The following is a 26,154-nucleotide window of genomic DNA, read 5'->3' on the forward strand; positions in this document are numbered from 1 at the left end:
TGGGGCTACATTAAATATCAACATTCAGTAGGTATTATATGTCATAAATTTAAATTTGTTCAATAACAGTATGATGATTAACACAGTTCCCACTGGAGAGGGGGATTCATAGGGTGTTCACTAAAAAGCAGTGAGGAGCATTACTCACAATATCCAAGAAACACAAACAGGCTATGGGTCCATTGACAGAAGAAATAGAGAAATGCAATAATTGAATATTTATACCTAGTTACAAGAGAATATAATTGGGTACATGACTGAATATTATTCAGCCATAAAAACATGCTGTCATTTTTGATAATGTGGATGAACCTCGAGGACATTCTGTTAAATGAAATAAGCCAAACAGAGAACGGCAACTACCATATGGCATCACTTACATGTGAAATTGAAAATAAACAAGCAAAACTGACTCTATAGAAACAGAGAACAGAATAGCAGGTGTTTACTAGGGGCTGGAAGCAGCAGGAACAGGGACACGGGGGTTAAAGTGCACGCACTTTCAGGTGTGAGAAGACTGTACTAAAGATCCAACTACTTGGCAACTACAGTTAGTAACACAGGGTTGTGCACGTGAAAGTTGCTGAGAGAAGAATTTACATGTTCTTATCACAGAACCAAAGAGAGAGGTGAAGAGGTCTTGATTATCTTGATCTTGGTAATCACCCCACAGTGTATATGTGTATCAAATCTTTACATTATACACTTGAAATACATAAAATTACATGTATAATTATTCCTCAATAAAGCTGGAAAAAATAAAACAGTGATCAAATGACTGGCATAAAAACATATTTAAAGTTTTTATTTAAAATAGTCATAACCTCTGAAAGGGTTATCTAGAATTTTTTAAAGGGCTAAAATATCTAAAAGTCTTAAATATAGAGGACAGAATGAAGAAAGACAGTCAGGGAGATTCAACTGTCAAAGAAATATGCAGTTTGAAAGTAGCAATAACTGAGGGTTGAATGAAAAAAGTAGGTAAATATTTCTGGTCAGAAAAAAATTTTTAACTGCTTTGCTGTTCCAACTTAAATTCTACAATGATGCATTTCCACCCCAATCCTCTTCAATATACTGATGGTGTTTTATGTTTTTATTCACAAATCTTAACTAAGTAGGTAACAAAATAAATTTTGCATTTCTCCCATCTGAGTTGCTATGGCAGCACAACTTTTAAAAATGCACTCACCTTTCAGCTAAACTAGCCAGAGCCAGAAGGGCACCCAAGAGAACATTCGTATCTCGGGCACTGAGCAAGTTTACTAATGTCTGAAAAGCAGATTAAAATAAAGGCTAATTATAAAAAAGTACAAGCTTCTTGAACAGTATGTCTCCTTCTAAAGATCATAGATACTTAACCTCAAAAAAGGAGGTTTGTTAAACATTCACAATTCTCCGTTGTTTATGCAGCAGGTGTCCACCGCTCTTTGGACGCGCTCCCTGTGTCTCAACAGTCACCTCCTCAGGATTCCTATTATTATTACTCCTATCCCTATTACATTTTCAGAGTCCCCCAGAGTGTACACCCAGACACACTTCAGGCCAGAGCTGCAGCCTGTACAACTGCTAGGCTGATTTTGGGTTTCTACTATGTGAACTTTCCCCTTTAGGACCTCATGCACTTTACATGGAACTAGCATTATCTTTGTTTCTCAGATCCCATCTTCTTTTTTTCCCCTCTCACTTTTTCCTTTCTGCCTTTTTTTTTTTTTTTTCTATTTTTCCCCCAAGGTGCATGGCATATGGGATCTTAGTTCCCTGAATAGGGACTGAACCTGCAGCTCCTGCCATGAAAGTGCAGGGCCATGGGACCACCACAGAAGTCCCTTCTGTCTTCCAACACGGATGTTTCCCAGGCCCCAGTCACTGACCCATCATTTCACAGTTTTTGTCACATGGCACCCTTAACACTAACTTAATGTTACTCAAAAATGTTCTTCAAATTCTAACAGATATTAGTGAAATATATAGCCTTTGAAATTAAAAAAAATGCTAACCTGTATATCACTAAGAATCAACCTCCATAAAATGAGTAGCACGTACTAACACATTTCAGACAACTTTGCCCTAATACTTGCTGGATAGTGGCTTCCTGGGACACAGAAACTCACAAATTATTGAAACCTGGCTCTAGGCAGCTACCATCTAAATGGCTTTGCTATATACATAAATGTAGTGTGTTTTGATTGAGCCTATATTCATTCATCTTGAAATATGTATTTGACTCACAGGTTTATAATCCTAAACCACCTTATTATGAGGTTAAACCACATGAATCCGACCTACAGACCATGGTAATTTCCCATGGTTCAAACTAACATAACTTCTGTGCCAAACTAGTATTTATTTATTTGTAACACACACCTGGGGTCAGTTTATGTATAACAACATTTAAATTAGGCAATCAAATTAGTTGATTAAGCAATAAAGAATTAAACAGCATAAAAAAAAGAAAGAAGTTTCAGAAAACCTCTATTTGCTGTTTCTAAATTTACTCTTGAGGTGGGTTAGCAGAGATCGGCAGTTTTAGGCTAGGTCTGCAAGTTTCCGAATTGTAATTACAGGTGCGGAGGCTTGACTGCAAGTGCTCTGGACCCTGCAAGTGAGCCACCACCACATGGCACTGACGCAGCCGCTCCTTCTGGGACCACTCACCTTGTGAGCTCCGCTTGTGGTGACCCATTCTCTTTGGTCTCTGACAGCAGCAAGTTTTTGAAATATATCTATAAAGAAATGAGATATTTCAATGAGGGATTTGAAGCTTAAAGCGGGAGAGTACTCAAGCTTCCCAGGTGGTACTAGTTGTTAAAAAAACAAAAACACCTGCCAATGCAGGAGACTTAAGAAACAGGGGTTTGACCCCTGGGGTTGGGAAGATCCCCTGGAGAAGGGCACCGCAACCCACTCCAGTGTTCTTGCCTGGAGAATCCCATGGACAGAGAGGCCTAGCAGGCTACAGTCCACAGGGTCACAAAGAGTTTGGCACGACTGAAGCGACTTAGTATGCATGCAAAAAATATTTTTACCAAAAGTTGCTTTTATAGGCTTCCATTTTGGCTCAACTGGTCTGCCTGCAATACTGGAGACCTGAGTTGGATCCGTGGGTTGGGAAGATCCCCTGGAGAAGGGAAAGGCTACCCACTCCAGTATTTTGGCCTGGAGAATTCCATGGACTTTATAGTCCATGGGGTCGCAAAGAGCTGGACCCGACTGAGCGACTTTCACTTCACTTGCTTTTATAGAAGTCTCTCTTGCGCTAAATAAACCTAAGCTTGTGCTCAATGAAAGTCTTTTAAAACATGAAATTGGGCTTTTCAAGACAAGAATCATGATCTAAAAATCTCCCCTCTGGGTACATTTTGCCACTGAGCATAACAGTTGGCATGGACTCTCAAGCCCACAGCTGTGTGGGGAGCCTCCTAAGTATTCAGAGCGTCCCCTCTTCCCTGCCGCTGCCTCCCGGGGCCGCGCTCACACGTCATGTTGACCAGCTTGTCCACGCTGTGCTGCGCCTCCCCGTATCCGAGGTACCCGTGCGCCACGATCTCCATGTACTGCGGGGGGACCAGACAACAGGTGAGCAGAGGAGAGGACTCCGAGAGCACACAACAGGAGTGGTAAGGCTGTGTACTTCTGAAAATGAGCTGTAGATGGCGCGACAGGGTCACCAAACAACGCTCGGTGCCCCTGCGCCGGCTTCAGGCAAGTGCCGAAGAGGATGGGTTCTGGGCTCTCAGCTTCCCTGGGGTGCCAGAAGTGGAGGGCGGGACCTGGAAAGACTGCTTAAACTCTCAAAAGTCCCAAGATGACTCATAACTCAATAAATCTGTGTTGCAATTTAGCCTCCAAATATAAGATACAAATAAGATACATGATACATAATATACAGTACCTAGAATTTTAATTCTTCAATATATCTTTTCATTAGAATTTTTATAACACACTGCATATATTTTATTGACCTTATGTTTTATAATATCCTAAATTGCAACTAACCAGCATACAAGTAGATAGCAATAATTAGAATGAAAGGTATGGGATAGTCTGAAAATCCCTCACTGTTTGTAACTGTAAAATTATAAAAACTGAGAGTAATAAGAAATAGGTTCAGAGAAATACATACATTTCTATCATTTTAGTGGAAGTAAAATGGAAAGATCCTTTACAATATAATCTTAAAAAGGATTATTTCATTAAATGAGCCAAACCTCTAGCCAATTAAAAAATTTCTTCAAAATAAAAACTAGATATTATCTATTTCCCAAGAATAAAAATAATAAAATAGGTTTACTATTAAATTGCCATTAAAATTAATTATCCATTAATAATTTAGAATGAATTTGCAGGGCCATGGGTCATTATGAAAATTATTCTTTGCATACATGCTATAGATTTCAGGAGGATGGGCTGTTTCAACTATTTCTATACCTAGAAATTTTGTTTGATTGTATTAATAGGCCCAAACATTGGGCTGACTTAGCATATTTATTCAGCTCCTTACCTTCCCTCAGTAGTTAGCAAAGCAGAAAAAAATACATGAAGATCATTCCTCACACTGTCATTTATTTCCAATATTTTAGTGAACACAGTAATTCTTTATTGTGTGAAAAAGTTATGAACATCCTCATAGCCAATATTTTCTCCTGCCAGCTTGGTGTGTGCACTGCTGAGGCCCAGGGCCTGCCAGCCAACACCTATTTATTTTCTTCACTCAAAAGACAGGTGACCCTTTATAAAACGCTCTCATTTCACAGGTGGGGTAAAGTGAGCCCAATCAGCCAGGAGGAAACAGCTCAAGTCCCTCCCTGCTCTGTGTGTATCACGTGTACTCATGGCCCTGGGCGCTTCTCCTTGCCAGGCAGCTATGTTGAAAGAGACCTCTCCGTCACACACTAAATCTCTGCCCAGAGGCACAACAGAAAATGGAAAGGCAAGACCAGCCGCCACAAAAGGGATCTTACCTGAGCTAGGTTTTCAATTCCACCCAAGCTATGAAGTATTTCCTAATAAAATAAAACAACAGAACAGACATGAACGATGAGAATGGCGGGGGGGGGGGGGGGGTGTATTTTACATGCAATTGATTCATTAAGTCATAAGTTTGTAACTATTCCTGAAGGTTTTAGAATGTAAATATGGAAGACTTCAATGTTTGTTATTCATACTATATTTAAGATAAACTATCAATAGATATGGGCTTCCCTGGTGGCTCAGCAGCAAAGAATCTGCCCGCAATTCTGCCTGCAGGAGCTGTAGGAGTCATGGGTTTGATCCCTGACTCAGGAAGATCCTCTGAACGAGGGCATAGCAACCCACTCCAGAATTCTTACCTGCAGAATCCCATGGACAGAGAAGCCTGGCAGGCACAGTCCATGGGGTCACAGAGAGTCACGACTGAAGTGACTTAGCACATGGGCGCACATTAATAGATAGGAAAGTTGGGTTGAGTTGAACTGGAAGTAAGGGTGCAGGTTGAGTAGAACAGGAAGTAAGTAACTGCAGCCCGTGTCCTCACTCTATTTACTTCCTCCCATGTCATCATAAAATGTCAGAGCTGCAAAGAGCTGTTAGATATCTCTCCCTTTACCGCCTCATATTACAGAATAAGAACACTAAAACCCAGAAAGGTAAACCATTTTGCCTAAACAACAGAGTCTGAATAAAAATCCAGCATCACTGAGTCCCAGGACTTTCCTCTAGGCCTTGCCTGGTGTGGTCAATGAACCAGCAGCAACAGCAGCGTCTGGAGCTGATTCGAAATGCTCAATCACCTACTCACCCTGGACATACTGAATGCCACTCTTAGTATCAACAAGATCCCCAGGTAACTCACATGCCTGAGAAAATCTGAGCAGCATTGCTCTAGCAGAGTAGAAAACAGGGCTTCTCCTTCAGATGATGTGGCTAATGATCTTATTAAACTCATACCCTGAACAAATCTAAGGATAAGTAAGTAAGTAAAGTCGCTCAGTCGTGTCCGACTCTTTGCGACCCCATGGACTGTAGCCTACCAGGCTCCTCCCTCCATGGGATTCTCCAGGCAAGAGTACTGGAGTGGGTTGCCATTTCCTTCTCCAGGGGATCTTCCCAACCCAGGGATCGAACCCGGGTCTTCCGCATTCCAGGTAGACGCTTTAACCTCTGAGCCACCAGGGATAATCACTGCAAAATATAGATCTGATACAGAACTTTCAGGGCTTCCCATGTGGCTCAGTGGTAAAGAACTCTCCTGTCAATACAGGAGACATAAGAGACTCGGCTTCTATCTCTGGATCAGGAGGATCTCCTGGAGGAGGGCATGGCATCCCACTCCAGTATTCTTGCCTGGAAAATCCCATGGACAGAGGAGCCTGGTGGGCTACAGTCCACAGGATCGCAAAGAGCCAGACACAACTGAAGTGACTTAGCACTCATGCACCGATTTCCAATAAGAAGGCACTGCATAAAACTTCTGGAAAGTGCTAAGAGAGAGGGTGCTGGGAGGCTGGAGTGAAAGGAAGTGGTTTGGAGCTCCACTAACGGCCAGTGCTCTCAGGTTACTTGCACTGACATTTATCTTGGGATGAACGGGTTTCAGGTGGCTCTACCTGTTTAACGCGACGTTGCCTCCTCTCTCCTTACCTACTGTGCACACAAGGAAGTTATTTGAAATACAAATATTAGCCATCGTTCCAGCTCTGGAACGTGTCTGGCAATGAGTACATGAGTATGTATGAGGGGATGATCATGTGCTACCCTGGAGCTGCGTGAACAGCTGAGGAAAAGGCTCAGGGGCTCGAGGCCTCCTGGGTCAAGGGTCAAGGTTTCCTTAATCTGTGTGAAGGGAATCTGGAAACCACACACCCTTGTTCAAATTAAGAATGAAGGTATATTTATAACTCAATTAAAATAGTCCTATGACCACCTACTAATTTGAATTCCCATGATTGCTATTCACTTTAGAAGGGCTGCAGTTAAAAGAATACTGTATGCATTGCCAATAATTATGATGGACATTTTATACACATAAAAATAACATTTTAAAACCACATATTTTTTTTGGCATTTTCTTTTCCGTTCCTGTTAGTAAGATCCCCAGGTTAGGCTCTGAAGGAGACACAAATATAAAATGACAGATGACAGAGGTTGACTTCACTGAGCTGCAGGCAAGGATAGGGAGATACATGAATAACTGGAATTTAAGACAGATCTAGGTAGGTGTTTTAAGAAAGTTACAGGGCTTCCCTGGTGGCTGAGACGGTAATGCGCCTGCACTGCAGGAGACTAGGGTTCAACCCCTGGGTCAGAAAGATCCCCTGGAGAAGGGAATAGCAACCCACTCCAGTATTCTTACCTGAAGAGTTCCATGGACAGAGGAGCCTGGTGGGCTGCAGTCCATGAGGCCACTGAGAGTGAGCGACTAACACTTTCCATAGGTTAAGAGAGTTATACAGGGGGTGCTGTGACACCCCAGAGGGGGACATATAATAGCCTGCTGAGAGGACTACAGAAAACTTTGTAAGGGTGGTGGCCTCTGGAGGGACTTGGAAGGATGGACAGCTGTGCTGAGGAGATGGTGGAGAAGAGAGGGAAATGAAGGGGATTCCTCCAAGCAAAGAGGACAGGAGGGTCAAAAGTGCACAGCAGTTGCATAGAAAGAACATCAAGATGTTGTGTCACTATGAAAAGCAACTCCCTAAATTTGTGAAGGGAACCACTGGGAATAATGTTAGAAAAACAGACTGAGATAAACTGTGGGAAGACTTGAACATGAGCCTGAACTGAACTCTGCATTCGAGCCTGATGGACACGTGGGAACAAGGGCTGATCAGACTCAGCTGTGGGGACCTCTCCCCAGTCTTGGAGGAAACTGGAGAGGGACGGGCGTGGAGGGAAGCCCCGTGGGTTGGCAGGTGCAGAGAGAAGGGAGTGGACAGGTGGGCAGTCTTGACATGGTTTGACCAGCTGGACCTGAAGGCCAGTGGAGAAGAAGGGTGCAGAAAAGAGGCTTCACCATCTGCACAGCAAGGTGACAGGAGGCCAGGACAGGATAAGCCCAGGGAAGAGGGGGACACAGGCTGGGTTAGACAAGGAGGTGGAGTCTGACATGCTGAGCTGCTGGCAGTGTATTCAGGTGATGGAAGAACAACAGGCCCGGAAAAGTGCGCCGAGGGCAGAAGACTGAGATCTGGCATTGCTGACATAAAGGAAATTTAAATGTGAAGCTTGGGAGACGCCACCAGGGAGAGACTCATGTTTAAGTGACAGGTCATGGTCATTCTTAAATGTTTACCTTGGCAAAAATATATCTATACAATCATAGGTGTTAACAGTATGGAACTGATTCCATGTTTCCCAAACCCTGTCCTGGGAATAATAATTTTATTCTGTGTAATGAGTGGTACTAGGTGTTTGAAAATATTTTTATGATCAAATAGTAGGTTGAACAGAGTGTAACAAATTATTTTATTATAGATTTAAACTCCTCTGAGCTTGAACGTGCTGCCGTGCACCACAGTCTCCAGTAGGAGGAGCTGCCCATCTTCCCTGCATATGGGGGGTGAGACACACCACCTTTCACAGAGCACTCACTGGGTCCTGTGAGCGCCGCGTCCCGTGTCAGAAGCACTGTTACAAAACACAGGAAAAGGAGCGAGGCTGTACCACCACTAGGAAATGTCGTTGCTACGTCCTCAAGCAGTGACCCACCATTTACTAAACAAGCAACGGGACAACCGTAGAACACGACCACAAGGTACCCTCATCTCTGGGCTCGGCAGTCCCGGCTACCGAGCTCAAGAGCAGACAGGACTGCGCTCCTCCCCGGCACAGCCTGGGCTCTCAGGACCCGGCTCCAGACTTCCGAGCCTCGTGACCTGGAGACAGTTTCCATCAATCTGGACCAATGTCCTTGCTCTACCTATTCCCAGAGTTTCTCTCTCTTCAAAACCTTGACGCAATAACATAACACTGATAAGAACTGCAGCGCAACAGCACGCCCTGCGACCTAGTCTGGTGGCCGTCTGTCCAGCAGTGTGGCGCCGGGGCAAAGCGCCAGGGCCCCAGACACGCTGTCCCTGGTCGGGCAGCCAGCAGAGCACTGAGCTCCGGGTGCCGCGTGCTGACCCGCCACCCACTCCTCGGCAGTCAGCGGTCCACGCTGCACATCCCCCTATCCCAACAGAAGGTTCCCCTGGGCCTGACAAGTAAGTCTTTTCAGGTGTTAGGAACTACTCTTCTAAAGGCTGGTAAGGGGAAAGGAAGCGTTTCCTGCCTTGGAGTCTGGAGGAAGGGTGGTGCCACTGACAGAATCTGCAGAATCCGGCAGTTTGCAGGAGCGTCAGGATGGAGAGACCCAGGTGAAGTTACTGCATGTCCCGAGCGCAGTGGGCTCTCGAACACTTTGGCCCCTGTGTTCCTTTATACAGTTACAGATTACTGAGAGTCCCAGAGACCTTCTGTTTATGTGACTTAATCTACTTTATTTACCTTGTATGTGTGTATTCACTCAGTTGTGTCCAACCCTATGCAACCCCGTGAACGGCAGTCCAACAGGCTCCTCTGTCCATGAAACTTTCCAGCCAAGAATACTGGAGTGGGTTGCCATTTCCTCCTGCAGGGGATCTTCCCAACCCAAGGATCAAACCCGCATCCGCACCTCCTATGTTGGCAGGTGGATTACGAGGGAAGTTCTTTATATTCACCATATTAGACATAAAAAGTGAGCAATTTTTACAACACAAGAGCACACAAGCATGTGTTCCATCAGGCGTGAGGGTACACCATCATCACATACCCTGTGGCCTCTGGAAGGCTCCACTGCACGCTCATAAGAGAGTGAAAATGACTCACACTGGAGCATCACCTTTAAGACCATTTTGACCCTGTGGGGCCCCTGGAAGGGTCTCAGAGACCTGTGAGAGTCCCCAGACCACCCTTTGAGAACCATTATGCTACCATATCATCCCAACAAATACTTGGAAATTTGGGACTTAAATGAGGGGAAAAGTCTCAGGCTGGAACCATGTGCTGGCGAAGCCCACAGCTCAGAAGATAGGGGAGCCTATAACAAAGAAAATAGCTTTGGGAAGGTTAACATCTCGGGCCTGCCCCACTGGCTCCGAGGTAAAGAATCTGCATACAGGAGACACAGGCGATTCGGGTTTGATCCCCAGGTCAGGAAGATTCCCCTGGAGCAGGGCATGGCAATCCACTCCAGTATTCTTGCCTGGAGAATCCCATGGACAGAGGAGCCTGGGGGGCTATAGTCCATGGGGCTGCAAAGAGTTGGACACAACTGAAGCAGCTGAGCACAGCAGCAACATTTAGGAAAGCAGAATTTTAAAAAGGAGCAAGTAAACAGCACAGAAAAACAGAAGGTGATGAGGAAGAGCCGGAGGTTTTCAGGATCAGTGAGAGGAAACAGAAAGTGTGGCAAGGGGCGCCAGGCTGCTGGAAGGAGGCTGAGGTGCGAGGCGGGCCATTGGGCCATACAGCTCTGCTGTCTCTCTATTGCTGCCGCTGATGGAGATGTAGGTTAGGAGTTTTAAGTTTTTCTATTTATCGTTGATAAGCAATGTGCTCTGACAGCTCACTGTGAGCAGCCTAGGTAGATTTTATCCTGCTTGGAACTCCAACTACACTTGAAATCTCTGACACATGTCATCCTTTAATTATGAAAAAGGAAGCAATTTTGTCTTTAAAAATGGCTTCTCTTTCATCCCTTCCACTCATTTATTTCTGGAACCTTCATTAGGCATATACTGGAGCCTCTGGGTCAAGAGATGCTGACTGGATCATGGCCCATGATGGCCTTTTTAAATGACTTCGGAGAGGTCTTGGTGCACAGCATGCAAGGAAAAGCTCTACTGCTCACCAGCTGTAAAGGACAGGGGGTGAGTTCCATGTAAACAGTCTGACCTTTCAATAAATGCATGCAGCAATGAAGGTGAGATCGAGGCGTGAAAGGATAGTGTGTCCTGAAAGGGGCATTTTTATGATAAGAAGAAACAGAAAGGGAGCCACTGACACCGTAATAAAGACAACAGATGGAAGGCTGAGGCTTGGCAAGGAGGAGGGTTTTCTTCAGGAATAAGAAGGGACGTAAAGGTGCATAATCGCCTATCAATGCAAGAGGCATAAGAGATGTGGGTTGGATCCCTGGGTCAGGAAGATCCCCTAGAGCAGGGCATGGCAGCCCACTCCAGTATTCTTGCCTGGAGAATCCTATGGACAGAGGAGCCTGGTGGGCTACAGTCCATGGGGTCACAAAGAATCGGACATGACTAAAGTGACTTAGCATGCATGCACAATGGTGCATAATAATCCAAACATTTCAAGCAACAAAGAAAATATGAGCATTCCTACTAGGATGGCCTCAGTTTTGCCTGTAAAACAGGTAATGCTGCAATCTGATAAGTCCGGGGTAGGAGCGGTGTGTGAGGAGCGGACATGGTCTGGGGCAGCCACTGCGGATCATGCGGCACTGATCACGGATTCACCAGGAGAGGAAAAGAGAGGCCTGGCCTGGACATCTGTGGGCACAGGTCACAGTAAAGCCCAGTGTGGCTATGACTTCGGCCAGAAATTCTTGGCAACTCAACATGTTAAACAACTGCTCTCGTATGTGGACAGAGTGCCAGGAGGAGAGATTCAGGGAACACCTCCTTCTATGGAAAGGCTGGAAATCAATGGGAAGTCTGGTTTAATGCATGTTTTTGTCATAAAAGCCCCAAAGCAAAGAGGTCACAGAATTCTTTCCTTTAGAGAGCAATCCAGTCAACCTTGTTCCAGCCCATCAAGAACTGGGTTAAGAAAGGGAATACTTTAGAGCCATCAATTTTCTGAGCAAACAGCATGTCTAAGGCAAATATTTTGCTAACTTCTATAAGTCCAAAAACTAGACCTCCTGCTAAAAATCCACCTTCTTCCAGGAATACTTATATTAATACCATACACAAGCTGTTCTTACCCAAGCTGAGGCCTATGGGGCATAGGGCAGGGGGGTGGGGGACAGTGTTAATATGACTCGGGGACAAGGAGCCTCGGGCCAGAGGGAGAAGGGGCAGTGGCCCAGGCAGAGTAGGGCACACACCACCCTCACCAGTATGGTCCACACAGCTCTGTCTGGGTGGTCACAGGAGAAAAGGAAAATTCCCATAAAACTGTGAGCAACCAGGACAGAAAGTTTTTTGAGGAATGTCACATATTCAAATAACTGGTTTTCTGAACTAGAACAACACAAAGCCATCTTAGAGTACAGAATGGGGAAGGGAGCAACTCTTTTAAAGAAAAGAGCAAAGCTACCATGAATCCCAGGAGACTCAAACCAGAGCAGGTTCATCGCTGGCTAGCAGCAGCACACGTTGTTTTGAGTGCTGAGTTTGGAAAAGATGGCTATCAAGGTAATGAAAGGAAATATGTCCTGATTCAAATAATAACTCATCAGTAAAGCTGAATCCAAAATAAATGCGCTTCAGAGTGGTCTGAGCATCCCAGTAGCTTATCAGGATGGGGCATAAAAGGAGATACCTCTTAGGGAAAAAAGCAATCTGTGAAAATGATTGAAGCATGTAGGAATGACAAGACCGCCCTTTAGATATTTAATGCTGGCAAGCAGAAACAATAATGGCTCATTAGCAATTTGGAGACTTCTCCAAACTGGTTGGCCAGTGGTTCCCCCAACCAGTAGCATCAGTGACACCTGGGAACTTGTTAGAAATGCAGACTTCCAGGCCCTCCCCAAACTTACTGGATCAGAAGCTTCCCTGGTGGCTCAGACAGTAAAGAATCTACCTACAATACAGAAGACCTGGGTTCAACCCACGGTCGGGAAGATCCCCTGGAGAAGGAAATGGCAACCCACTCCCATATTCTTGCCTGGGAAATCCCATGGCCAGAGGAAGCTGGTGGGCTACAGTCCCAGGGTCGCAAAGAGTCGGACACAACTGAGCGACTAACACTTTCACTTTCAGACACTAGCAATCATTAAGTGTTCCGAGCGTTTCTGATATACAGAAAGTTTACAGACTTTGCTTTATAGAAGCAGGAATCTTAGCAGCTGGGTCTGGAAGGAACAACTTTCACAGACCAGGTGGTGTCAGGTAAGTGCTTGCTACTCAGAGTGTTGGCCCTGGACCGGTGGCCTCAGCGGAACCCTGGGCCTCTGTGTATACCTATGGAGTCCACATCTGCACGTACAAGAGCCCCAGGTGATTGAAAGTCTGAGAGGCACTAACCCAGAGACATCATGCTTGACTGACCAGTAAGAGGAGGGGAGACTCCTGCCGACAAGCGCCTCCTCTGAGACAAGGGGGAGCCCCGTGCCCACCTGTAACTCAGGCTCTGAGGCTGGCCTCCGGGGAGTGCATGCGTCTGGGGCAGCTACCATGTGTAGGCCTGGCCGCTCCCCCTGTCGGCCCTGGAGCCCCCTAAGGAAGTCCCTGCTTGCCGCTGTTCACTTTGGCCGCTTGGCATCAACATGCTCCAAAGCGTGGCCCAGTGTACCCTTCTCCAAGCTGTCTATGGTTTAAAATGCCAAGAGACGATCCAAACACAGACCAGAAGTCAGTCCACTGCATCCCACAGGTAACAGAATGGAAATGGAGAGATATTTCTGTCCCCACTAAATCACTTCTCTCCTATCGATTTCAATAGCAGGTAAGATACTTCCCAAACGTGGAAGCTACTGAATAGTGAGAGAGGATAAAAAGTTACCATGCTGTGCTTCAGAAAAGAGCCCACCAGTTTTCATTTCATCTTCAAACTAGTAAAAAATATTTTTATTTTTTGCAACCAACCTGATAACATGGATCCCTCATCAGGAGTCTCAGACAAATTAACACTCTCAGAAAATGAAGAGATGGAGCGCGATCAACCCACTCTCTGAAATAAAACAAGAGAGAACATGTTTGTTCACGTTTAAAACCAATGAACCTGACAGTTCATGAACAGCGCAGCGCTAGGAAGGAGAAGAGGAAACAGCTCCGGGCAGAGCACTCATTGGCCTCAAACAGTCTGCAGTGGGGACTGTTATATGACACTTAACCAATTTTAATGGAAAACACTGTCATTACAAAATTGAGGCCCCCAAATTATTAGGTTCATGGGCCCTGACTGTCCCAAGAAAGGGCAGCCCCTGATCACAAGAAATAGCTAACAGGTTCAACTTCAAAAGACTTAGCATCCAATTAAAAAAAAAAGATAATACATATACACTAGAAGAAAATTATTTGTATTTTATTCTTAATCACATTTACTTTCTAATGGAGTGTGGACACTAAACAACTTCTCCAGTCCTGGAATGGAATCCAACACCACCTCCATTTCCTCCTCCACCTGGCTCCCCAGGGCACTGGCTTTTGACGACAGTGGCACTGAAGACTCAGCTACAGAAGAACGAGCAGCAGCAAGGGAAGGCAGTACACCTAACATGGAAGCTGTAATCACCCAGAGCAGTCTACGCAGTGCCCGCCAGATGGTGTGTCATCACTGTTTTCCCTGAGTTTTTAACATATCCCGTGGCACCCCTGGGGGTTCCAATCAGCCCCCGGTGCGCTTCAACGCGCCTTGTGGGAAACGTGGGGATAAAGCATTTTCTTAGGTCTCAGGTCGCTTTCCCCGGAAGCAGACTCCTGCGTGAATACTGGTGCGCACTTGAGTGACTAAGGACGCCAGGAGGCCTCCTGGAGTCGGGGTGAGGGGCAGGGGCAGGAGTCAGGGAAGGGGGAGAAGGGGAGGGGGAGTGGGGAGACCCAGCAGGCAGGGGTCTGCTGTGCCAGCTGAACCTCCACTGACCCCTCGACCCCCGTGAAGGCAAGCACCCTGGGCTTCCCTGCTCCCAAAACAGCTGTCACGGAGGGCACGGGTGGGGAGGGGGCACTGCTGCCCTCTGGGCCTGTGGGCAACGTGGACGCAAAGAGCCAAAGGGTGGTGCCAGGGCCCAGCCTCTCACACAGGCGCCACTGGCCAGTCCCGCCCGGAAGCCACATCACCAACGTGTCAGTGGGAGCGCGGATGCCTCAGGGGGTTCCGGCTGGAGGGAGCAGAGTGGTGGGCGCAGCACCCTGCCTGCGGGCTCTGGGCAGCTCTCCAACCACTCTGGGGAGGAGGTGTCGTCTGCACACCCAGCACCCTTCCCCACTGCTGCACCAGTTAGACTTAGGAAGCAATGAATTCTACCGGAAAACTTTTTTCGTCCGCTGCCACGGGGGCACCCAGGCTGCCGAGTGTGAATACTGCTGAAGACTTTTCTCATGTTACTCAGGGAAGACCCATCTGCCGAGAACGTTCAGGAACATAGCCCAGGCTGAGGCTCGGACCCAGAGCTTCCCAAGTCTCCGCTGACAGCACATCTGAAACTCAGTGCATGCCCCTCCCGCCCCCGGCCTCCAGCACACAGGCTTCATCACTCCAGGCTTCCAGCCCCGGTGTTTCCTTGTCTCCTCTACTTCACTCACACCCTTCGTCCAATCCCTCAGCACATCCTGTCTGCTCCAACCTTTAAAATCTCTCTCCATTCACACAAGTTTGAGGCAGGAGATAGATGGGCCTCTGGGCTGAGCAGCTGCAGTTTGTCAAGCAGAGTAGACTGGAGCTTTGTTTTTCCTGACAACCCAAGAACAGAGTTAGAGGCAGGAAGTGAGCTCTGAGAGGAAGCAGAGAAAACGCCCGTGTCTATCACTCCTGAGGTAAAGGAAATCTTCCCAATTCCACACCAGCAGGAAGGATCCTTGGGGATCAGAAAAGGTAGGCATCACTCCATAATAAACGTTGTCATACTCCCATTAGCCTTTGTGCTGGAATCCATCTTGGCAAAAAGACGCATATGAAGAAGGCCCAAGGGCAGGGCAGGTGTGGGAAAAGGAACAAGATAATTGGCCAGAGGAGAACAAAGACCCAGAAGAACTGCCCCATATAAATGGTTTACCACCCTCCTCATCACAGGGGACCCTTTCTGTCTGGGTGGGTGTTCCTGCTTTGTTTCTGTCTAAATACATAGTTTCTTTCTGTGCTCTCCCACATGTGGTGGTATGTCTCTGAAAATAAACTTTGTACCCTAGCTCACCTAGAGCCAGACATCCTGGAATGTGAAGTCAAGTGGGCCTTAGGAAGCATCACTACGAACAAAGCTAGTGAAGGTGATGGAATTCCAGTGGAGCTATTTTAGATCCTGAAAGATGATGCTGTGAAAGTGCTGCACTCAATATGCCAGCAAATTTGGAAAACTCGGCAGTGGCCACAGGACTGGAAAAGGTCAGCTTTCATTCCAATTCCAAAGAAAGGCAATGCCAAAGACTGCTCAGACTATCACACAATTGCTATCATCTCACACGCTAGTAGAGTAATGCTTAAAATTCTCCAAGCCAGGCTTCAGCAATATGTGAACCGTGAACTTCCAGATGTTCAAGCTGGTTTTAGAAAAGGCAGAGGAACCAGAGATCAAATTGCCAACATCCGCTGGATCATGGATAAAGCAAGAGAGTTCCAGAAAAACATCTCTTTCTGCTTTATTGACTATGCCAAAGCCTTTGACTGTGTGGATCACTATAAACTGTGGAAAATTCTGAAAGAGATGGGAATACCAGACCACCTGACCTGCCTCTTGAGAAATCTGTATGCAGGTCAGGAAACAACAGTTAGAACTGGACATGAAACAACAGGCTGGCTCCAAATAGGAAAAAGAGTACATCAAGGCTGTATATTGTCACCCTGCTTATTTAACTTATATGCAGAGTACATTATGAGAAACGCTGGGCTGGAAGAAGCACAGCTGGAATCAAGATTGCTGGGAGAAATATCAATAACCTCAGATATGCAGATGACACCACCCTTATGGCAGAAAGTGAAGAGATACTAAAAAGCCTCTTGATGAAAGTGAAAAAGGAGAGTGAAAAAGTTGGCTTAAAGCTCAACACTTGGAAAACTAAGATCATGGCATCTGGTCCCATCACTTCATGGCAAATAGATGGGGAAACAGTCTAAACAGTGAGAGACTTTATTTTTGGGGGCTCCAAAATCACTGCAGATGGTGATTGCAGCCATGAAATTAAAAGACGCTTACTCCTTGGAAGGAAAGTTATGACCAACCTAGATAGCATAGTAAAAAGCAGAGACATTACTTTGCCAACAAAGGTCTGTCTAGTCAAGGCTATGGTTTTTCCAGTGGTCATGTATGGATGTGAGAGTTGGACTATAAAGAAAGCTGAGTGCCGAAGAATTGATGCTTTTGAACTGTAGTGTTGGAGAAGAGTCCCTTGGACTGCAAGGAGATCCAACCAGTCCATCCTAAAGGAGATCAGTCCTGGGTGTTAATTGGAAGGACTGATGTTGAAGCTGAAACTCCAATAATTTGGCCACCTGATGTGAAGCGCTGACTCATTGGAAAAGACCCTGATGCTGGGAAAGATTGAGGGCAGGAGGAGAAGGGGATAAAAGAGGATGAGATGGTTGCATGGCATCACCAACTCGATGGACATGGGTTTGGGTGGACTCCAGGGGTTGGTGAAGGACAGGGAGGCCTGGCGTGCTGCAGTTCATGGGGTCGCAAAGAGTCAGACACAACTGAGCAACTGAACTGAACTGAACTGAACTGAACCCATTTTTTTGCAGTTTTTATCTCCTTAAATCATTCTTACTTTCAAACAGAGGCAAGAGCCTGGTTGGCTTTGCTTCTAGTCTTAGTCCCTGGTGGAGTCACAGCTAGGATTCCTGGCTTTTGTCCAGGATTCAGGTTCAAGGAACCAAGGGGAACTAAGATCCTGCTTCAAGACCACTCACTGTTGTCTGAGATCAGCTTCTCACTCCCTCATCCGCTATGACCCCGGCTCAAGCCTCCATCATCCTTTGTTGAACTATTTATTTGTATTTTTTAAAAAGTGGGGGATACACCCTGCAGCATGTGAGATCTTAGTTCCCTGACCAGGGATTGAACCCATGCCCCCTGCAGCGGAAATGCAGTCTCAACCACTGGACTGCCAAGGAAGTCCCTGTGGAAACTGTTGCAAAAGCCTCCCCACCTGCCTTCCTCGCTTGCATCTTTGTTCCAACTTCAGTCTTCGCATACCAGCCAAGGAGACCATCCACAGACACCCTCTCTGCCCTGGCCCTGAGAGTCTCTCCTCTCACTCAGGCCCCGTGGCCCACAGGCTCCTTGGGAAGCCTGGCCTCTCCACTGCCTCTTGGGCCTCACCGCCCTGCCCCCACTGCCCCCACGTGTGCCCTCCCAGTCACACTGGCCTCCCCACACCTTTTTCACTGACCCTCTCGCAACAGGGCTGGGCTGGGAGCCTTGCCTTTGCTCCTTTCTATGAAGCAGCGTTGGTAACATTTTAACACTGGAACCTCCCACACAATTAGATAGATGTTCTCTGACATGATATGAGGCCAGTCACATGTAGCTGTTCTAACTAAAGTGTATGTCACAGTGTGGAGGCCGTCAGCACAGCACAGCCTAGGCTCCTGAGGTGAGGAAGGGACGCTGAGCACTGCCGAGCACCGGACCTGCCTGCATCACCGGAAGATGCCCCCTGACAGGTGACACTGCCCTCCAGATCAGTCCAATGTGACGCGAGTGTTAGCAAAAAAAACAAAATGTGTCTGCTATTTCTTGCCTAGCCAAGAACAACAGAGGAAGACAAAGCTGTTTCGGACCAGAATCCACATAATTCCCCCACCCTCTCCCACCCACCTGCACAGCTGAGTGAGTACATCCAGCAGAGTTAGGGTGCTTTAAACATCTGCCCCCTAGCCCGAGAGGAGCATTTACTTGAACTGCAGTCCAATACAGCCCTTGCCCAGCTTGTCTGACATCGACCCCTGACCTTTGTTGGCGGCGGGGGGACAGTGGAATTCAGTTTGGAAAACAGTTGACTGTTTCTCGATCCTGAGAAATTCAACTCTGTCCCAAACCTGCACACCTCACACCTGAGTGCAAGAAACATACCTTCTAGAAGGCAGATGGAGCATCTGTGGTTCCTCCACCAGAGGTATCACCCCAGCCCAACCACTACTCTCCACCCCAAGCCACTCGCTCCTTCCATCCACTGACTCAGCTCACATGAAGGAAGCTGGAAATATGCTTTTCCCACAGCCTTATATTTCCAAGGATGTTTGCCTGCATCTTATAAATGAGAGTCCCCACAAGAGGCCTGCCTCTGTAGATGGACGTTGAACACAGTGTCTCAAGAAGATTGCTGGCTGAGAACCACTCTTCCTGCCATCACCAAGGCCCCTGGCAAGAGCTGCCCGCCACAGGTGCCAGCACCTCACAGCCCTCCTTCAATCTGGGCACCCTGACTACGACACCTCTGCTACTGGAGGCAAAGTTCAGTCTCTTCTGAAAATAAAGACAGGACTCAACCCTTCTGGGGCTTCCCAGGTGGCACTGATGGTAAAGGATCCACCTGCAATGCAGGAGCTGCGAGAGATGCAGGTTCGGTCCCTGGGTTGAGAAGATCCCCTGGAGGAGGCAATGGCAACCCACTCCAGTATTCTTGCCTGGAGAATCCCACGGACAGAGGAGCCTGGCGGGCTACAACCCATGCGGTCGCAGAGTCGAACAAGACTGAAGCAGCTTAGTACACACACATGCAACCCTCTCCGAGGGCTGTAGCCAGACAGAATTATCCAAGGCCACAGTGGGAAGATGCACTATAGTTCATCCTAACTTCCTGCATTGGGGAAAATAATGCAAATTTGAAGTACATTTTGAATTTCAAACAATCACTTCTGGGAACCCTTGTCAGGATGTGGTTATTCTGAGACTCCTATTAGAGACAGAAAACCTTTCATCTCATAAGTAGGGGGATGGCGAGTGACTGGTTTCCCTTCCAGGTGCTGGGGTCAGCTAAAGATAGCATGCAGCCAACACTACACCCCAAAGATCTAACGGGAATAATAATCCAGTGGCAACAGCTGCTGGCAGCCTCCTGAGGTTTAATGCTGGCTGCTCTTCATTATTTAAGAGGAGAAGCCACGGGACACACTGGGAGGTGACTCATGACAAATCTGTGTGTGCCTGGAATTTTTCCTGTTAAGAACGTACAGCCTTCATGAGGGAAGTCCATGAGCTTTCCAATGCTTTTTCATATTAAAATCAATAAGAAAAGGTTTTTTGCTCTTCCTTCTCACCTCTAAAAAAAAAAAAAAAAAAAAAAAAGAATTCCAGAATAGCTTTTTGTCTTGTTTTCCTATTAAAGGAATGCAAATAAATGAAGAATTCTAGAAAACCTCAGGATTGAAAGTTCTGTTCCAAGCAAATGGCATTTTTTTGTCCTGCAATTTAGGGACTGTGGCCTGAAGCTGTTAATATTTCTATGTGATTCTGCCCTCAGCTGTTGTCGATGTAAATAGAATTCCTGGTGTCTGGGCCCTGCGGGGCATCCTCCCTGAGCACTGACCTCTGAGGAGCACTTGTTCCCTCCGTGGCTCCCAGCCTTTCACCCCGCTCAAGGACAGGGCCCATTGGCTGGAGCTCTGCTGCCCCTGGGGAATGGCATGTTCTGTAAGGTGATACAGAGCTCTGTTTGCCAGGAGCTGGGGGACTAGGAGCCAGATTTTGAATAGAAACGACTGTCCTAGCGGTTTCTTCTGCATGACTGGTGAAAGTCTCAGAGATTGAATGCTTTCAGATAGCTACTGTCATCACCTACCAGGATCTAGACGCTGCCACATGCCCAGGGCTGCAGCCTGACACAACTATGCCCTGGTGTTCATAGAGGTTACCATCAAGAGAAGGAAAACCAATAACCCACACACAAGCAAAACTGCACATCAGTTGGTGACCAGGGAAAGACAACAAAGCTAAAGGTTGAGGGAGGCCTGGGAATGCTCTTTCAGGAGAGTCAGAGAGACGCTTTCCGATACAAGTGGCATCTGAGTGAACTCAGCAATGAGTCGAGGTCTGAACAGCCAAAGACGGGAGCGTGTGTGCACTGATTTGTGCAGGGAAGCCCTTGAGGGCTGGGCAAGAAGAGCAAAGACAGGGTCATGGGAGCTGGCGTCACAGAGATGAAGAGCCAGTGCTGCAGGTCTTTGTAGACTAGGAGCAGGGGTGTTGGACTTTTTACTCCAGAAAGTCACAGGCAGCCTTTAAGCACAGGACTTACATCACGTGACAGAGACTCTGAAGAGGTCCTTCGGGATGTGCTGTTCGGAACACTACAGGGAGTCACGGTCAGAGCCAGGATCGTGGTCAGTGCAAGAGACTGTGCAGCTAGGACAGGTCAATACGTGGGAGAGACTAGAGCTGAGGGGAAGGCAAGGCGAGTAAGAGAGATCAGGAGTCCCGCTTTAGGCACGACGATGCTGAGGCCCAAAGAAGTCTACCAATCAACATGTGAAGAAAAGACTATAGCAGGAGAGAGCTTGCCATCTCTCAGAGGACAGCTGACAGAGAACGTCCGAAACGGGTGACTTTCCTAAGTGGGCGGTGTCCTCGGGACTGACTGATTTTGGCCACGTAAAGGGGGATCCAGAATGTGCTTTAGCTTACTGCCTGGTTCTCAGAAGCTTACGCACTGATGGGAAGCTGTCAATTACTGACTTGGTTAGGTTTAAAACCGGCTCTGGTGCTTATGTGTGGACAAACAAGGAGTGGTCCTCTCCTGAAAAGTTGGGATGATTTTAATTCTCTGCCTGTTAGAGACCTGGATGACTCTTGTGTGTGTGTGTGTGTGTGTGTGTGTGTGTGTGTGTGTGTGTGTACATATAGTGTGCATATATAAACAACTTAAGCTTGAGGTAAACTCTAAATAACATTTTAGGAGAAATTAACATAAAATTCTAGTGGCAGAAAGCAAAGAGACACTGAAGAGCTTCTTGATGAAGGTGAAAGAGGAGAGTGAAAAAACTGGTTTCAAACTCAATGTTCAAAAAGACTAAGATCATGGCATCTGGTCCCATCACTTCATGGCAAATTCTATTTGTGAGGAAAGTGAAAGCAGTAACAGATTTTATTTTCTTGGGCTCCAAAAGCATTGCAGATGGTGACTGAAACCATGAAATTAAAAGATGCTTGCTCCTTGGAAGAAAAGCTATGACAAACCTAGACAGTGTATTAAAAAGCAGAGACATCACTTTGGTGACAAAGGTCCATCTAGTCAAAGCTATGGTTTTTTCCAGTAGTCACATACAGATGTGAGAGTTGGACCATAAATAAGGCTGAGTGCTGAAGAAATGATGTTTTTGAATTGTGGTGCTGCAGAAGATTCTTGAGAGTCCCTTGGACTTCAAGGAGATCCAACCAGTCAATCCTAAAGGAAATTAACCCTGAATATTCATTGGAATAACTGTTGCTGAAGCTCCAATACTTTGGCTACCTGATGCGAAGATCTGACTCATTGAAAAAGACCCTGATGCTGGGATAGACTAAGGGCAGGAAGAGAAGGGTGTGACAGAGGATGAGATGTTGGATGGCATCACTGACTCAATGGACATGAGTTTGAGCAAACTCCAGGAGATGGTGAAGGACAGGGAGGCCTAGTATGCTGGAGTCTATGGGGGTCACAGTCAGACATGACTTAGTGACTGAACAACAATAACCTGTCACATAAATGAAATAAACAAGCATATAGAGTTTTAAAAAGATTACAGGAAATACAATGTGAATTAATGTAGCTTTTTCTGGGACTTCCCTGGTGGTCCAGTGACTAAGCCTCTGGGCTCCCAGTGCAGGGAGCTGGTCAGGGAGGTATCCCACATGCCTCAACTAAAGCTCCCATAAGCTGCAGCGAGGTCAAGGATCCTGAGTGCTGCCATCAAGATCCGACACAGCCACAAAAATAAACACATCGTGTAAAAAAGAGTTGATGTAGCTGTTTCCAGGGTGGTATAACGGGTAAATTTTCATCTTTTATAGTTTTCTGTGTTTTTCAAATTTTTATAGTAATCAAAAAAATTCAATGCAAAGAAATTCCACTTTATGAAGACTCTCAGTCTCCACATCTCCAGTAAAACCAGCATCAATGGCTTGAGTTGGCAATAAAAGACCCAAGCTCTGTTCCTGAGGAGCCCAGCTCAGCATGTAGCAGGAGCATGGGCACAGGGTCCTTTGAGCCAGAAGAGCCAGAAAGGCAAAGAGGTGGGGGTGGCAGGCTTCAGACAAGGATGGGCAGGGCCTGAGGCTCAGAGGCGAGAGAGAGAGAGAGAGAGAGAGAGAGAGAGAGAGAAACTTCCCAAGAAACAACAAAGGGTGCAGTCTGACCTTGGTGAGCCCAAAGGATGTGCTGGGCAGGAGTGAGAGACAAGGCAAAGGAGGAAGAAGACCTCAGAGGAAACTGTGAACCAGAAAGGAACTGGAGTTTTACCTGGACTAACAGACTTTTTTTTTGGGGGGGGGGTATGTAAAGACCCAAACCTAATGTGTTGGGGACCTTAATGAGCCTTTCTCTCTGTCCAATTTCTGGGACTGGCATGAAGACCTCTCTAGAGAGGTCTGAGCTCTCTGCGCACTTCACCAAAGTGACCAGGGTTCTCTTTTCCTGGAGGAGAAAGAAGTCTTCAAAGGCTCCTACTGGCCTCTCTACTACCTGATGAGATAAAATCACAGAAAAAGCCACTCTTGGAACTTCCCTGGTAGCCCAGTGGTTGACTTGAACTTGTGGTGAAGGGCATGCGGGTTTGATCCCTGGTCAGGGAAATAAGATCCCACATGCCATAAAGCCAAAAAAATTATTTTAAAAAAGAAAAGCATCTCTCCACCACCTTGGTCTATTTTAAGAACTTAATGAGATTGCTGTTTCTTCCAACCCTTTGGTCCCCATGATAGCTGTAGAGAGCTGAGGCTGAAGATTAGGCAAAGCTCCAAAGAAGGTGCACTTGCCTTGTGGCCTTGATCCCAGTGTGGATGTGGACAACAGAGGTGTGAGCAGCAAACAAGCAACTACACAGGTCTCCTGGGCTAGAGGTCCCTGGGAAGGTCACAGAGCACTCTACAGCGTTGTTGATTGGATTGTGACGGTTTGGACCAGATATTTTTCCCTAATTCAAGCAGTTCTTGAGCTCTTGAGCAGTTCTTGTAGAGAGCACAAACAGCTTCCCAATCCAGACTTCCTAGATGCATTCCCAAAATACTTCAAGTTTGTAGCATGTATTTCAGGAAATGTGATGTAAAATAAGAATGCCAACTTGTTCTTATCAGAAAAGTGACTGCACTTATGGACAAAAAAAAAAAGTCATGCTTAGTTAGATCAGGTGGTTCTCTTTTAACTGAACTTAAAGAACCTGGAACACACTCACTTCTATAAAAGTTACAGCTGGAAAAAAATAATTACAGGTGGAAGAAGAGGTGATATCCTGGCAGTTACTAGGATCAGTTCAGTCAGTTCAGTTGCTCAGTCGTGTCCGACTCTTTGCGACCCCATGAATTGTAGCAGGCCAGGCCTCCCTGTCCATCACCAACTCCCGGAGTTCACTCAGACTCACGTCCATCAAGTCAGTGATGCCATCCAGCCATCTCATCCTCTGTCGTCCCCTTCTCCTCCTGCCCCCAGTCCCTCCCAGCATCGGAGTCTTTCCAATGAGTCAACTCTTCGCATGAGGTGGCCAAAGTACTGGAGCTTCAGCTTCAGCATCATTCCGTCCAAAGAAATCCCAGGGTTGATCTCCTTCAGAATGGACTGGTTGGATCTCCTTGCAGTCCAAGGGACTCTCAAGAGTCTTCTCCAACACCACAGTTCAAAAGCATCAATTCTTCAGCGCTCAGCCTTCTTCACAGTCCAGCTCTCACACCCATACATGACCACAGGAAAAACCATAGCCTCAACTAGACGGACTTTTGTTGGCAAAGTAGTGTCTCTGCTTTTGAATATGCTGTCTAGGTTGGTCATAACCTAGATCTTTTAATTTCATGGCTGCAGTCACCACCCACAGTGATTTTGGAGCCCCAAAAAATAAAGTCTAACACTGTTTCCACTGCTGCCCCATCTATTTCCCATGAAGTGATGGGACCAGATGCCATGATCTTCGTTTTCTGAATGTTGAGCTTTAAGCCAACTTTTTCACTCTCCTTTTTCACTTTCATCAAGAGGCTTTTTAGCTCCTCTTCACTTTCTGCCATAAGGGTGGTGTCATCTGCATATCTGAGGTGATTGATATTTTTTCCGGCAATCTTGATTCCAGCTTGTGCTTCTTCCAGCCCAGCGTTTCTCATAATGTACACTGCATATAAGTTAAATAAGCAGGGTGACAATATACAACCTTGACATACTCCTTTTCCTATTTGGAACCAGTCTGTTGTTTCATGTCCAGTTCTAACTGTTGCTTTCTGACCTGCATATAGGTTTCTCAAGAGGCAGGTCAGGTGGTCTGGCATTCCCATCTCTTTCAGAATTTTCCACAGTTTATTGTGATCCACACAGTCAAAGGCTTTGGCATAGTCAATAAAGCAGAAATAGATGTCTTTCTGGAACTCCCCTGCTTTTTTGATGATCCAGCAGATATTGGCAATTTGATCTCTGGTTCCTCTGCCTTTTCTAAAACCAGCTTGAACATCTGGGAGTTCATGGTTCACGTACTGCTGAAGCCTGGCTTGGAGAATTTTGAGCATTACTTTACTAGCGTGTGAGATGAGTGCAATTGTGCAGTAGTTTGAGCATTCTTTGGCATTGCCTTTCTTTGGGACTGGAATGAAAGCTGACCTTTTCCAGTCCTGTGGCTACTGCTGAGTTTTCCAAATTTGCTGGCATACTGAGTGTAGCGCTTTCACAGCATCACCTTTCAGGATTTAAAACAGCTCCACTGAATTCCATCACCTCCACTAGCTTTGTTTGTAGTGATGCTTCCTAAGGCCCACTTGACTTCACATTCCAGGATGTCTGGCTCTAGGTGAGTGATCACACCATCATGATTATCTTGGTCGTGAAGATATTTTTTGTATAGTTCTTCTGTGTATTCTTGCCACCTCTTCTTAATATCTTCTGCTTCTGTTAGGTCCATGCCATTTCTGTCCTTTATTGTGCCCATCTTTGCATGAAATGTTCCCTGGTATCTCTAATTTTCTTGAAGAGAAAAGAGAACACACTTTATTTATTTATTCTTTTTTTATTTTTTTGACTGTGACATGTGGATTGTGAGATCTCAGTTCAGTTCCTTGACCATGGCTTGAACCTAGGCCACCATAGTGAAAGCCTGGGATCCTAACCACTAGGCAACAAGGGAATTCCTGAGAACCTA

At 46.4% G+C, this 26,154-nt stretch overlaps 1 protein-coding gene across 1 annotated transcript in view; it reads right to left on the bottom strand.

The window, feature by feature from the left end:
* Positions 1 to 26,154, bottom strand: part of NEK10 (NIMA related kinase 10) — a 290,322-nt gene that overhangs the window by 210,207 nt on the left and 53,961 nt on the right. The window contains exons 6-10 of the mRNA XM_018038472.1: positions 13,782 to 13,866; positions 4,965 to 5,006; positions 3,479 to 3,557; positions 2,659 to 2,726; positions 1,193 to 1,272 (exon numbers count right to left, since the gene is read on the bottom strand). Coding sequence (XP_017893961.1) covers positions 1,193 to 1,272; positions 2,659 to 2,726; positions 3,479 to 3,557; positions 4,965 to 5,006; positions 13,782 to 13,866 — 354 coding nt within the window. The remainder of the gene's footprint in view (positions 1 to 1,192; positions 1,273 to 2,658; positions 2,727 to 3,478; positions 3,558 to 4,964; positions 5,007 to 13,781; positions 13,867 to 26,154) is intronic.

This window comes from Capra hircus, chromosome 22, assembly GCF_001704415.2.
Source record: "Capra hircus breed San Clemente chromosome 22, ASM170441v1, whole genome shotgun sequence".
Classification (NCBI taxonomy): Eukaryota; Metazoa; Chordata; class Mammalia; order Artiodactyla; family Bovidae; genus Capra; species Capra hircus.